The sequence below is a fragment of the Salvia splendens genome, chromosome 11 (genome assembly GCF_004379255.2).
Source record: "Salvia splendens isolate huo1 chromosome 11, SspV2, whole genome shotgun sequence".
NCBI lineage: Eukaryota > Viridiplantae > Streptophyta > Magnoliopsida > Lamiales > Lamiaceae > Salvia > Salvia splendens.
In genome coordinates this window covers 27,418,382-27,433,250 of record NC_056042.1, presented here as the reverse complement: position 1 = coordinate 27,433,250, position 14,869 = coordinate 27,418,382, and the positions used below count along the sequence as shown (strand labels likewise).

Genomic DNA, 14,869 nt, shown 5'->3' with positions numbered 1-14,869 from the left:
TCAAATAATAATTACTTAAATTATAAAGTAGTAAATAATATAAGGGCAAAAATTGGTGTTTGAGTTTGCCTATGCATGTGGTTTAGATCTCATCTTCGATTGGAAAAGAACAAGAGTCAAATAGCAATTCTGAGGCGTCAAATCAATGCTTTCAACCACTCATCAATTTCATGTTTTTTAACACTCCCTGCAATTATTAATTAGTGTTGTCGATATTTATTTCAGTTTTATTTAACTGTTGTATGATTGTATTCGTTCCAAGATATGAAGTTTGAATTAGCTTAACCAACGTCAGTCTATAAAGATAGCAAAAGATTAATATTAATAAAAATAAAATACAAATTACGGTGACGTCGAAAGTCCTCCCAACCAATCAACTTTAACTTTTTCAAACAAGAGTTGACTAATCTTGGGTGATTCTAACGTGCACATGAGGCGCACTACGCACCCCCCCACCCACCCCACCAGTTCCCAAAGCCTTGACCGGTGTGCTATTCAAGTCTTCATCTTTCTCCCAGCCCCACTACTTTATCATTTCCGTTGACTTAACACAAATCATCTCTCCAACTCCAACCTACACATACAAATCTCCCACGCGCCGCTTTCCTCTCCGCCCACCATTCAATTCCTGCTACTACCCCGTTTAATCTGGCTTTCGTCGCTGACGCTTCTTCCTCCTTTCTCTTTGTTTAATTGTTGATCAATTTCTGCAGTTGAGGATATGACTTGCTTCATGATCTGTCTGCTCAGTTAATCGGTAGTTTAGTGGTTGATTTTAAATTTTGAGTCGATCTGTTGCTTAATTGTATCAGTGTTGTTGTGCCGCAGGAAGTTATTTTGTTGGTTCATATGCTTAATTTAATGTTATTATGTTTGTAATTATTGATTATTGAGACTGCAAATTATGAAGAGGTTGAGGTCCAGTGATGATCTGCACTCGTACGGGGAGAAGGGTGGTCTGAAAGATTGGGGGAGAAGAGAAGATGAGGCTGCTCCCCAGCGTTCATCTTCGTCTTTGCATAGGACCTCTTACTACAGGTCATCTGATAGTGGGAGGAAGGTCTTATCCTCATCAACACCCAGGTACGATCGGTTAGAAGATGAGAGGGAGAGTTCAAAGTTGATTAGGAAGCGGCCGGATTATGATTTGGAGAGTTATGAGAGGAGAAAGAGTTATGATCGCCATAAAGACGGGAACGGGAATGGGAACGATAGAGGGATATTGAGCTCATCGCCGAGGGCTGGTTATGGGATGGATCAGATGTATCGTTCTCAGAGCTTTTCTGCACCTAGGAGAGACTTTCCCAAGGGGTTTAGGTCGGAGAGGGATAGGCCTAAAAGGGAGGGTATTGGTGCATCGTGGAGGAGATTCGGTAGTGGGAAAGATGTTGATGACGGGGCCAGGAGTGGCAGTGAGGCGAGTAGAGGAACTAGAGTGGAATCAAAGGAAGTTGGGAAGGCAAAGTCTCCCCAGGGATTCAGAGATGCAAATTCTCCAGCTTGGTCCAAGGATTCTGGAAGTGAGCTATCAAAGATTGTTGAATGCAAGAAGTCTGAAGAAATGCAAGTAGAGAGTGGCGGTCCCAGCAGTGAACGAGAAGAAGGAGAGCTGGAACCTGATCCTCAACCCGATGATGTGCCTCTTGCGAAGCCAGTTATCGAAGATGAAGCTGCTGATAAACAGACTTCGCCTAAGAAGCAGGCTGAAAACGAAATTGCACTGGAAAAGGCGAATTTCTCAGCAGTAGAAAAGAGGAACATGACTAAAGTGGACAGCTGTGACGAGCAAGCTGTAGACAGACAATCTAAGGAGGCTGAAGATGTTAGCCAAAATGCCGACTTGCCTGATTGTCGGGATACGTCAATCCAAGGGGTGGGGGAAAATAGAGATGATGATGATGATGATGATGATGATGATGATGATGATGATGATGATGATGGTGATGATGCAAAAGAAGAAAATCGAGGTGGTGACCATGCAAGGGATGATGGAACTGAAGGCTGCTTGGAGGAGGTTGCAGATAGCAGATGTGATGAGAAACTATCAACTTTACAGGAGCAACAGGAAGACAGGATTGTTAACAATCAAGTCAATGCAGATGATGTGGAAGTGGCAGGAAGTGTCCAGGCAACGGGCAAAAGCGAGTTTCCTACTACAGAGAAAACAGCCCCAAGTATGAAAGACAAGGGCAAAAGTGTTACTTTATTGCCCTCTGATGGTGTTCTCCTCACAGAGAATTTGGAGGTTGATAACAAACCAAGGGACCTCATAGAAAGTAGAGACATTGAAATGGAAGGCCCAAGTACCAGGGGATTCCAGTTTTTCTCAGCTGATCCAGTTAAAAAGCCAGAGAAAGTGGAGCAATCAACACATAGTAAGCCTAACGATGATAAATTGGCTCTTGACCTTTCTCTTAGCTTGCCAAATGTATTATTGCCAATTGGTTCTCAGAGACAAGCTCCGGGTTCTCCTAGTCATACAAGGAGTGTTCAATCATTTGCTAGCTCGTTTCGGACAAATTCTGATGGATTTACAGCTTCAATGTCATTTTCTGGGTCACAGCAGTTTACTCACAACCCTAGCTGTTCTCTGACTCATAATGCACTTGATTACGAGAAATCTGTTGGTAGCAAGCCACTATTTCAGGGGGTGGATTGGAAAGCCTTGTCTTTGGAGGAGGCTAAGAGTAAGGAGGGTTCTGCTTATAAAGGAATGCCATCAAGAGAAAATGTCTTGCATCAGCAGTCTCAAGTATCCCAAGGCAACTCCAGTGGACAAGCTACACAGCAAAATATGAGAGTTACTGGAGGAAGCTCCAAGATGCCGATTGGTCTTGAAAGGCAATTTAGTAGTAAACAGTTGTCTGGAGCTCAAGGTTTTGCCACTTATGATCATGGACCAGAATATTTGAAAGATAATAGGCAATCTCGGACTGAGAAAGATTCTGGTAGTTTAGAAATGAACAATGGCAGGGATAGTAAAGATCAAGAGTTGGGAGTTGGCACTGACCTTGCCGAGTCTATAGTCACCATGATTGTCTCTGAACCAATACATACAATGGCTCGGAGGTTTAATGAAATGAATGTGAAGCACGTTCCATCTATTAAAGAGTTTGCCCGTGATATAATCTCAAACCCAGTTAAGCAGTGGCAGTTGAGTGCTTTGCAAAAGGCATTACAGAAGAGGTCAGACATTACTCTGGATATGCTACTAAATGCAAATCGTACCCAGTTGGAGATATTGGTGGCTTTGAAAACAGGGCTTCGTGAATTTGTTCTGCCAAAATATGATATCGCATCCTCAGATTTAGCAGAAATATTTCTCAATATGCGATGTAGAAATCTCAATTGTCGCAGTCTTCTTCCTGTGGATGAATGTGACTGCAAAATATGTTCACAGCGGAGTGACTTTTGCAGGGATTGCATGTGTCTTGTGTGTTCGAACTTTGACATGGCATCTAACACCTGTAGTTGGGTCGGTTGTGATGTATGCTTACATTGGTGCCATGCAGATTGTGGGTTACGAGAATCTCATATCAGAAATGGCCGTAGTGCATCCGGTGCTCAAGGCACCACGGAAATGCAGTTTTACTGTGTTGCCTGTGATCATCCTTCTGAGATGTTTGGTTTTGTGAAGGAAGTTTTTCAGAACTTCATCAAAGAGTGGACTGCAGAAAATCTTTCTAGAGAACTTGAATATGTGAGAAGAATATTTTACGGCAGTGAGGATGTTAGAGGGAAACAGCTCCAAGAAATTGCTGTGCGAATGCTGTCTAGATTGGCTAATAGATCAGATTTTCAGGAGGTGCAGAGTCATATAATAAACTTTTTCACTGGTATGTTTGCTCTACCTTCTCATTTTTTTTCATTAAATTTCCCTTATGTAAGCACATTGTACTGCATAGTCTACTCCCAACATGCATTATATTGGAGCTGAAAGAGCATTTTATGAACTTACGTGTAGTGGGCGAGCCTAAAAGTAAAAAGGTCCTCTTTTGCTCTTCACTTTCGGAATCATTTTTCCATCTGTTACTGGTCTTGTGTTGCAGAATATCTTAGCCCTAGCATGCAAGTTTCAATGGCATTAAGCCGTAGAAATAACAATTGTGAATGTGGTTTTTTTTCTAAAAAATGGTGCACTTGTTCGTTAACTCATTCGCATTTCCCCAGTTTCTTAGGTTCTTTGTATGCTCTACAAAGTCGCTAGCTGCAGAACTTGATAAGCATCACTATCAATTACCCCCCCCCCCCCAATCATACATGATCTGCTTAAGTATAAATTTGACTTTTCAGCTTAGATAGTAGTAGTACTAATTCAACACCCCTGGTATTTGGACGATGACTTGCGTAGTTCTGTCATGTCTGTCCATCTACAAAAGAAGTTAACTAGCACTTCAATCTACTAGAATGGTAGTATCATTCGTTATGCTAGTTTCTAATGAATTGTTTATTTGATAGGACTTATTTATCTTCTTCGATTTGAGCAACTATTTACTTTTGAAACTGTATACTTTTTCTTGTTATTTAAATGCCAGGCAGTTGATCATGAAAGTGTCTTATTTCAGGCATCAGCATGCCATTTTTCACTTTGTTTTTTTTCCTGAATATATTTTTGATTGCCTACTACTCTAATCGACTGCCTAAATTTGTTTGCATCTTTCTGTTGTCACAGAATCCAATTTGGAAAGGCCTGGCAACATTATTGAACCCAGAAAAGAGTTGCCAACAAGAAAACAAGAAGGCAGTAACGGCATTGCTGGGTCCAGCCAAGGAACTGGGTGGATGAAGCCTGTTTATCCAGAAAAGGCTCCTCTCTTGGGAGATCCGGTCAATTTAATCCATGACTACGACACCAATAAGAATGATAAGTACACAGTGAACATGGATATCCAAAAAATTGCCCAAAAAGAGCCTATATTTGATGAACTGGAGAGCATTGTGAGAATCAAACAGGCTGAGGCTAAGATGTTTCAACAACGCGCAGAAGATGCTAGAAAGGAATCTGAAGCACTGAAACGCATTTCAGTGACCAAAAGCGAAAGAATTGAAGAAGAATACACAAGCCGGATCACCAAACTTCGTTTGGCTGAAGCTGAGGAGATGCGAAAGCAGAAGGTGGAAGAGCTCCAGGCTCTCGAAAGAGGCTATCACGAATACTTCAGTATGAAAATGAGGATGGAAACAGATATCAAGGATCTTCTTTTGAAGATGGAAGCAACAAGAAGGAACCTCAGGACATGATTGGCAAGGTTAGTGTTTGATGAACTCTCAGCTTGATTGGTAATGTGGCAGGGAGTTTTCGTCTGGTGTTTTATGTCGTGGGCCGATTGACTAATGTGTTGGTCGATTTGTAGGTTTATCAGTCTTGTTTATTGCAGTGTAGTACTAACTGGAATCTGTACAAAGGGTAGCTAATCTCCCAGTATAGGATGGAAATATTCCTTGTTATGGAACAGAATATGCTATCAGACTTGGTATTATTTTTTCAATCCACAAGTTCCCAAATTCATTAGTTGGGACTTTTGAATGGTATTTTCTTCGTATTTTTTTCAACAATGTGATGATCAGTTGACACACACATGTAAAAAAATTGATAATTTGGATTAATAGTGATGCATATATGATCATTGCCTTTGTATTGATTTTTCGTTTATAAACACAGTTTCAATTTTATTCAAATTTAATTTGTTGAGATTGAGAATCATAAATTTTTTATTATGAGTCATTATTTAATTGTTGAAAGAAAAACAAATTTGAAATAATCTCTTCTTTTACTATAACAATTAACCCTTAAATATGTAAAACAATGACAACATTTTAAGTCTCAACTAACTTACACTTCGAAAACAAATTTTTTTCAAAAAATTAAAGGAAAGTGAAGTCCATGTATTTTTCTAAAGGCACAATTTATTTTTGATAAATTAGTTGATTTACTATTCGGCCGAATCAGAAATAGCCCAAGATTGTTTATTTGAACTTGCCTGGAAATTTGAGTCAATTGTCCTGATTAATCGAAAATTTTCTCTTTATTTTCATGCTGTCTAAAAAAATTTCTTGCATAAAAATTGAACAAAGATACTAGTAATAATTAACATGAAATGGAGTAGAACTCCCTTCGTCCCATAATAGATAACACACTTAGATAATGACACGCGATTTTAGGAGATGTTATTTTGCGCTTTAAGCGAAAAGAGAAAATAACATATTTATATTAATGTGAGAGATTTTTGTTTCCAAAAAAAGAAAATGTAATATCTTTTGAATGACAAACTAAAAAGGAAAGTATAACATCTATTATATGCGAGAAGAAGTACTATTTATAAAATCTTTACCCTAGCAAAGTGAATTAGGGATTATTTTGAAGTTTATGTTGGAACATTACTTATTTCTGTAATACAAAATTAAATATTTTAATTTGAGAAAACACGATCTATTTTTATTACAAGAAAATGTAACGAAAAGTGGTGTAAGTTCAATATTTTATGCATTATGGACTGATGGGCTAGCCCAAAAGATAATCCATGTAAGTTCAGTATTTTATAAGCATTATGGCCTGATAGGCTAGCCCAAAACAAATTGGGGAGTCACAACTCTTTTTATTTTAATTCTCGCTTACTACTTATATTTTGCAAGTGAATTTTTATTTATCCATCCTGATTAAATTAATATGAGAATATTTTAAAAATACAATGTTTATAAATATGTTCATTTAAAATAAAAAAATTACATGTTCGAAAATTTGAAAAATACACAAAATATTTGAATCATCTTATTTATACAATATATATGTTGTACTACGCAATACGTATACATCATTGTCCAGATATAAAAACCACAAATTAATGGAGACAGTGGCGGACACACGTTGAAGTGATGAGGGGCTTAAGCCCCTCCCAAACTTTTTTTTTAACAAATTTCTATTGCAAAAATTTTCAAATTTTTCAGAATGTATCTTCAGCCCTTCCCAAGGTAATACATTTGATGTCTAAATTATTAGAGGTTTAATGGAAGGAGGGGCTTGAAAATAAAATTAGAGATAAAAACTACCTACAACAATGGCGGTGAATAGAGATGGAAGAAGGAAGATAAATTGATTTACAGCCGTCAACAAATAAACTTAAATGATTAAAAATAATATTAAAAGAAAAAGTCAGTTATCCTATTTAAGTGGAACGTCTTAGGCTCTACAAATTATAAAATATATCATTACACTTTTTAAATTGATTTCTTATTGACACACTTTTTTGTAAAGTGTTGAAATAGAAAAGGGTTTTGTCTTATGCCAATGCTGTAGCACTTTCAATCAATGTAGAATTTAATTGCCACCACTTTAGTAAAACAAACACAACTAGAATATGAAATATATCATTCTTTTGATTAAGCTTATTATTAAATTAATTTTATCTATTAGTTATTTATGCGGTTTTATAATAGTTGTTATTGTGATTTTATTATATATATATATATAGGGATGTATTCATTTCCTTTTCCTATATTTCCTCCTTTTTCCTTCTTAATATCAGCCATTAGATTAGAGAAATGGACGGTCAAGATCAACATTGGGTAATTAATCCCGTGTTGCATTATTTGTCCTATTTTGTGCATTATGAGGGTACAATAGTAATCTAATAATGGCTGGAAACCGCTACGAATAATGCACCACATGGTCACGAGTAATGCATATAATTGCCTATATAATGCACAATATGTGAACTGCAATGCATACGAACAAGATGTGTTGTGTTATGATGTTTGACACACGTTTCTTGTTTCCCCTAAGGGTTTAATAAGCTTAGGGGCTAGGGTATAGTACGTAGACATGTATGTAATCTTCACATGGTAACGAGTAATGGATATATTTGACTATATAATGCACAATTTGTGAACTGCAATGCATACGAACAAGATGTGCTGTGTTATGATGTTTGACACACGTTTCTTGTTTCCCCTAAGGGTTTAATAAGCTTAGGGACTAGGGTATAGTACGTACGCATTAATAACAAATTATAAAACGATACGAATAATTCACCAAATTGTCACGAGTAATGGATGTTATTAACTGTATAATGCACAATATGTGAACTGCAATGCATACGAATAAGATGTACCATGTTATGATGTTTGACACACGTTTCTTGTTTCCCCTAAGGGTTTAATAAGCTTAGGGGCTAGGGTATAATACTCCCCGGTCCGCGATAGGAGTCCCGTTTTTTCATTTTAGTCTGTCCATTCCGATTCACTTTTACTATAAATGGTAATAGGGTCTCACATTCTACTAACTCATTCCCCTAACATTTCATTTAAAACTAATATATACAAGTGAGACACATATTTCACTAACTCTTTTCCACTCACTTTTCTTAATATTTCTTAAAATTCGCGCCGCCAAGAAATGAGACTCCTAATGACGGACTACGAAATTTTTTAGTGAAGCCCCTGCCAAAATTTATTTCTGCATCCGCCACTGACTCCTAATGACGGACTACGAAATTTTTTAGTGAAGCCTCTGCCAAAATTTATTTCTGTATCCGCCACTGAATGGAGACTTGTATAAATTCATCACTCAAATTTCATAACACGTGCATGGAAATTTCCCTCTAACTACTCCCATCGTTTTCTTTGAGTCGCTTTAAATCAATGTCCTCTAAGAAAAATGAATTGTTTGAAAAGTACTCTTATTTTAGTGTTTCCTAAAATAAAAACTTTGAAATGAAGTTTTAATACAAAATTTATAAAATAAAAAAGAAAAATGAAAAGAATTGGTAAAGTAAGAAAATTGTAAAGAAAAAGTGTTAGTGGTTCGTAGAGTAAAATTGAAAGTTTCTATTTTTTTTAAAAAAAAACTAGAAATGAAAGAACTTCTATTTTTCAGAAACAGGGTGAACTAATAGTAGTAAATCTATAATTGACGTTTATTTTTTACATTAAATATCTTTCCTTGGATCCACACATAGACTGCCTAAGACCACACATTCTATATCAATACTTGAAAAAATTATATTTTTTTCTCATTTTAATTTATTTGTATATGTTTTCACTGCCATGAAAAAATGTTTCATTTTGCTATTTTGGGATGTCCACAATTTAAAGTCTCATTTACTTTTTTTCCATTTTAGATAACCGTTCACCTAACTTATTATACTCACATTATATTATAAAACCAATGTATAAAAGTGGGGTTCACTTTCCACTAACTCATTTCCTCATTTTTTTTACAAATTCAAACAATTTTTTTAAAATCCGTGTCGAATAAAAATGGACTATAAATGGCGGACGGATGGAGTATATAGTACTTTCTCCGTCCCATAATAAAAGTTACAAATTGAAACAATTTCTTAAGAATTATACTCACACCAAATATGACTCATATTGTGTGATGGAGGGAGTACTACTTGGTAGTAGTATTGAACAAGTCTTTGAATAACAGTGCGACGAGTCTTAAAACTTATTCTCACACCAAAATGATTTGTTTCACTAGTAAATTAAATCATTGATAGTTTTCGCATAATATGCATCTTGAATTTAAATAAATTAAAGATCTGATAAAACATAATTAAAAAATAATTTTTATAAGGGCTTCAGCCTTGACATGCCTGCTTAATTGACAATTTCAATAATTATTTTGATGAATTTTGAGACTTAAAAAAAAAAAAAAAACAGTTGCTTGTTGAAGTTATATAAATCCGCAATACATTGGTTTAGGTTTTGTACAAATCCAGAAATGGTTTCCAAAAGTATGGCTCTTTTCTTAGTTATAGCTCTTCTCATTTCCTCAATACAAGTTGCAGACGCTCGACACCTCAAGAGTAAGCATTTCTTTTCTTTGAAAATCTCCACACCTCTTTCTATTTGTGTTGAAGGAATAGATAGAAGATGATATAAATTTAGAAGGAATGATTATTGATTTAATTCAGATAAGAAGATGAGAAGTTATGCACGTGATGGATTTGAGTGCCCCAGAGGATGTTGTTATCCACGCCCTATCGGCCGACGAGGAGATTGCCAATGCTGCCGTTAGCACCTTTCCTTCCAACATTTTCTGTTTAATGTAATTTTATTTTATGCTCTTAAAATAAAGATCACTTGACTAAAACTAAGTTAATAAATTATAGTTATAATTATATTTAAGATTAATGTCTCCCGCTGTTATTCCTTTTTAATATATGTCAGTGCGTTTTTTGTCAAATGAATTAAATTACAGTGCAATTACATTTTATAATTTTCTTTTCTTAAGGAGTGTTAACTAAATTTTAATTTAATAACTTAATTTCCCATTAATAAATTCAACAGATTCTAAACTTTCTTCACCACCATATTTTTTTCCTTTTCTTCTGCAAATAATCCAACCAAACTCAAAATTCGTTTTCATTAAATTAATTTTTTTTTCAATTAATCACAGAAAAATTCTCTCTCTTTTAATGAAAATTGCCATAATTTTTTTTTTGTATGTCCACTACCCACTTGTATTTATGGAAACTTTTTCACCAATTTTTGCTCCTTTCTCTTGTACTTCACCTATTATTTATCTTTATTTATGTTACGTTACCGATACGCATTAAAACTTGTTCAGTTCATAAATAAGACTATTTTTTGTTGACAGTGCTAATTTATATAGTAAAGACCCTACCAACAAAAATTCATGTGTTCGCCCCTAATTGGATATATAATGAAGTATGAACATATACAAAGTAGAGAGAATAAAACATTAGAGATAATGGAATGTGATTCGTCTTCCATTCTATTCGTTAATTTGTGTAGTAGTACGATAGAGTGAAGGGGGGAGCTGGATGAAAATGCAAAGATTTGTCATTTCATTCGTATCTTTATTTTATTCCTACCTTCATTCTATTCGGTCAAAGAAAGACATAGAGGTATTGTATTTTAACTCATGCAACTATTTGGTGTGGAAGGACTAGTGAATATTTTCTCCAAAATGAAATAGTAAAATTTTGTATCAAAGTAGGTGCAGTCAAAGAAAAAATAAAGAAAATATTAGTAGTAGAATAATTATATTTCCAAAAAATTGTTAGAGTATAATATAAAACATATAGGTACGTTTCACTTTTTAAATATTTCATGTTTAGGGACACTAAAAAAAACATTAGGGACACAAAAATGAGACCCAATTACTTGTGTTGGAAAGTTTTTGAAAATAACAACAATTTAGGATGCAAAAGAAAGTGTTTCTAAATGAATGACAAATTAACTTCATCTTTCATTTTTTTGGACGCTTCCATTTGCATTCTTTGATTTTAGTTGAGATACTAACAATAAGGATACTTTTTAAAGCGTAGGTGGTAAATTCAAAAATAAAAATTAGTGTCCTTATTTGTATTAAAAGATGCCATTGACTCTTTTTTGGTTGCAGTGGAAAATCAATATTTATTTTTAAGGTATTATTTAAATATTTGATTCTTGTTATATTTCGATTTTCTATTATTTTTTCATAGACAATTTAAAATGTTTTATCGACAACATACAGTGAATTAAAATAACAGTTTTTCTTAGAAATCAATTAGATAATTAATTAAAAAATAATTTTAAACCTATTTATTAAGGTAAGAAAAGAGCTACATGTATTATTTGAAAGATATATAATTGAAGATTAGTATTCAATATTTTTATATAAATTTTTGTTTAATACCTTTATTGATACAGACACGGAAGTTTAGTAACCTTTGGAAAACTAACCCCAATAATAATCGATTCTAATTATCAAATACTATAAACTTCAAATATCAAATAATAAACAAAAAATAAAATTTAGAACACAAAAATTGAGATGCAATTACTTGCGTTGAAATTTTTTAAAATAATTAACAACAATTTAGGAAGCTAAACAAATCGTTACAACATGAAGAATAAAGACGCTTTCATCTACGTCCTCTAATTTTAGTTGAGATCTTAAAAAAATACTAAACATTGTTAATTATAATTAAAAAATATCTTTAGACCATCCACAATAGCGCCCAGCCGAGTGTCGGCGCTGGGCGGTTCGCTGGACGGTCTATTACAGTCGCGCAGCGGACGAATGGAGGGAGAAACCGCGCAGAGCTGGGCGGTTTCGTGGCGCTGGGCGGTGCGCTGGGCGATCCGCTCGGTGCTCGGGTCACAAACTCCGTCGATGCCCGTGGGAAGTGGATGGGGTCGGTACTACAACATGTACCCGTGGCAGCAGATGTTTCCCGGGATGCCAACGGGGGGGAGTCCGCCGGGGGGGTTTCCGGCGATACCGGGGTGGGCACCAACGGGATGGGCACCCGGGATGCAGATGATGCCCGGGGGGGTACCGCCGACACAGGGGACTCCGGGGGTCGTACCGGCTACACAGGGGACTTCTGGGGGGTCCCCGGCGACGGCGGAGGATGTCTATCGCCCCAGTTTTGATTTTTCGACTGGTTCTTCGCACACATCGACCCAAACGCCCTTGGGGTTTGATAGTTTCTCCTTAGATGACTTGGTGTTTGATACTATCGGAGCTCCGGAAACTCTCGTTCAAGGGGGGGCAGGGCGGGGGCGTGGCGCCCCAAAGAAGAAGGGCAAGAAGAAGGTCGGCGAGTCGTCGCAGCCGGGTGAGGAGGAGGTACGGAGGAGGTGGACGGACGAAGAGAACGTCGCGCTCTGCAAGGCGTGGGTGAGTGTTTGCGACGATCCTCTCGTTTCGAACGAGCAGAGGATCGTCAACATGTGGGGCAAGATAGCAGCAGCCTACAAGAGATTTTGCTCGGAGGGGAGGCCACGCAACGGGAAGGATTGCCGGAAGGCCTGGAACCGAATCAGGGCTGCGGTCTCCCGATTTTCGGGTTTGTACACCAACGCACTCCGCATGATGAGCAGTGGCCAAACGGAGGAGGACTGCAGGAGAATAGCAGAGAAAGCCTTCCCACTGAAGGGGGTATACAAGGACTTCACCTACTGGAACTGCTATCTTGTGTTGAACGAGTCCGAGAAGTTCCGAGTAGGTGTCGACTCTGGCTGGCCGAAGAAGCAACGACTGAACTACACCGGCGATTTCAGCGGCAGTAGCTGTGGTTCCCACGACCTCCCCGATTGGGCGCAAGCGCGCTCAGCGGGAGGCGAGGGGGAACGCCGGGGCTTCCCAGGAGGTCCAGTCGGCATCCGCCCTCGGCCAATCCACCGAGGATCTCAAATTCTTCGCTCGCGCCCAAACGAGCGCTCAGTTGATCAAGACGATGGCCGAATGGCGGGTGGCGACGGATCCCGTGGAGAAGAGCGTGCTTCAAACCTTGCTCATGAGCCTGCAGGACGAGTTGGAGGCGGCACGGAGGGAGACCGGCGGCGGCGGCGGTGGTGGTGGCGACAGCGACGGAGGCGGCGACGACGGAGACGAGGAGTGAATTGTCACTTTTTTTATTATTGTATTTTTTTTAAATTAATGTACTTTTTTAAATTATTGTACTTTTTTAAATTTTAATAGTATTATTAAACTTTTCCCGTATATGTCTCGTAAATTAAATTTCGTATATTGTGTGATTGTTAATTATTTCATTTTGTATATATTTGTTAATAGTGCTGTGGATATTATGTGGCTAGGCTATGGCTGGGCTATTTGCTTGTTTTGATGATGTGGTAGGAGGATTTTTAGTGCTGATGATGTGGCAGTGGCTAGGCTATGGCGACTCAACTTTATTTTACCCAATTAATACCCGCAAGTGTACGGGGTTATCGTAGCAAATAGCAAGCAAGAGTATATCGTATCCCACAGAGACAATAAAGTGTAAACCTAAGTACCACGAACAAATTTCAACTACTATCCAGACAATCAGGAAATTTGGTTTTGAAACTAACAACTACTAAAAGCATGTAAATTCAGAGAATAAAATAGAACAAATAAACAAGAGAGTGATAAAGCAAGTTGTGTAGATGATGGAGAAATATGCAGAATTCAAGGATCCGATGCACAACTCATAGCTTAACCCAATTAAAACCAATTTACCATTTAAAGTCTCTAGAATTGTTGAATCAATCACAATTGTAGATTAAATCCCCTCCCGAGGTGAGAAATCTGTAGATTAGGTGTAATAAGTGAAGTCCCCTTCTAAATCTTAGACCTAACTCCCAATGGTTTGATTAGATTAAAGATCCCACTCATAATCTCAACTCTCCCGAGTTTTATTGAATTAAGGTGTGAATTATTCTTCTTTCAAGATTAAATATTTCATCTCCCGATTACTCTAAGAAATCCTAACACTCCCAATTGGTGATCAAGCAATTGATAGGAAAAAACACAAGAATAATTCAAATAATTACAAGAGCAAGATAAAAACGAAGTCAATTGGATTAATAACTATGAATCAATGCATCTTCACCAAGAATTCTACACAAAAGGTTTAGTTACTCATGTTCAAGGTAGATAACAAAAAGAAACTAAGAAAAACAAGGGAAACCATGATACGGATTACAATTGGCGGAGGAATTGAAGCTTGAATCTCCAATCTTCTTCCAAGAGTGCTTCCTAGAGAGAGAGTGTGTGTTTTTGCGGCTTGGAGAGAATGAATTTTCGTTGCCCTAGCCTTTCTCTTTTATTTTCCTCAGAAAAATCGATTCTGGGCTAAAAATCGTCAGTCAGACGGACTCGGCCGGGTGGAATTATTGCACATAAAATCCACCCAGTCGGGAACAAGTCTCTGGACTCTTTATGAACAAAATTGGCCACCCGGCCGGGTGGAATTATTGCACATAAAATTCACCCGGCCGGGTAGCTCTCGGCAGTCCGCGCGGCTTTCGTAGATCGGCCATATCTCTCTCATCCGAACTCCGATTGGGGCGTGTGAGGTACCCACGCGAAGCTCTTTCGATGATGAAAACAATGGTACTCTCAAAATAGGATTTGGACCCCATATTGATA

At 37.3% G+C, this 14,869-nt stretch overlaps 1 protein-coding gene and 1 long non-coding RNA gene across 2 annotated transcripts; both read left to right on the top strand.

Annotated features, from left to right (window-relative positions):
• The first annotated feature begins 532 nt into the window (after positions 1 to 532).
• On the top strand, positions 533 to 5,532 carry LOC121755506 (protein OBERON 4-like). Its single transcript, XM_042150803.1, has 2 exons — positions 533 to 3,836; positions 4,673 to 5,532. The coding sequence occupies exons 1-2, from the start codon at positions 905 to 907 to the stop codon at positions 5,239 to 5,241; spliced, it is 3,501 nt and encodes a 1,166-aa protein (XP_042006737.1). The 5' UTR covers positions 533 to 904; the 3' UTR covers positions 5,242 to 5,532.
• A 4,145-nt stretch (positions 5,533 to 9,677) lies between these two features.
• Positions 9,678 to 10,186, top strand: LOC121755148. The gene is made up of 2 exons (XR_006040644.1): positions 9,678 to 9,806; positions 9,915 to 10,186. It is a non-coding gene; the product is annotated as an uncharacterized LOC121755148 (long non-coding RNA).
• Positions 10,187 to 14,869: the final 4,683 nt, after the last annotated feature.

What these genes read in the sequence shown, in the direction of transcription:
- LOC121755506 (XM_042150803.1), top strand. Translation starts at nt 905, where the DNA reads ATGAAGAGGTTGAGGTCCAGTGATGATCTGCACTCGTACGGGGAGAAG. An exon ending in TATAATAAACTTTTTCACTG is followed by an intron (nt 3,837 to 4,672) that starts GTATGTTTGCTC and finishes CTGTTGTCACAG; the next exon opens with AATCCAATTTGGAAAGGCCT.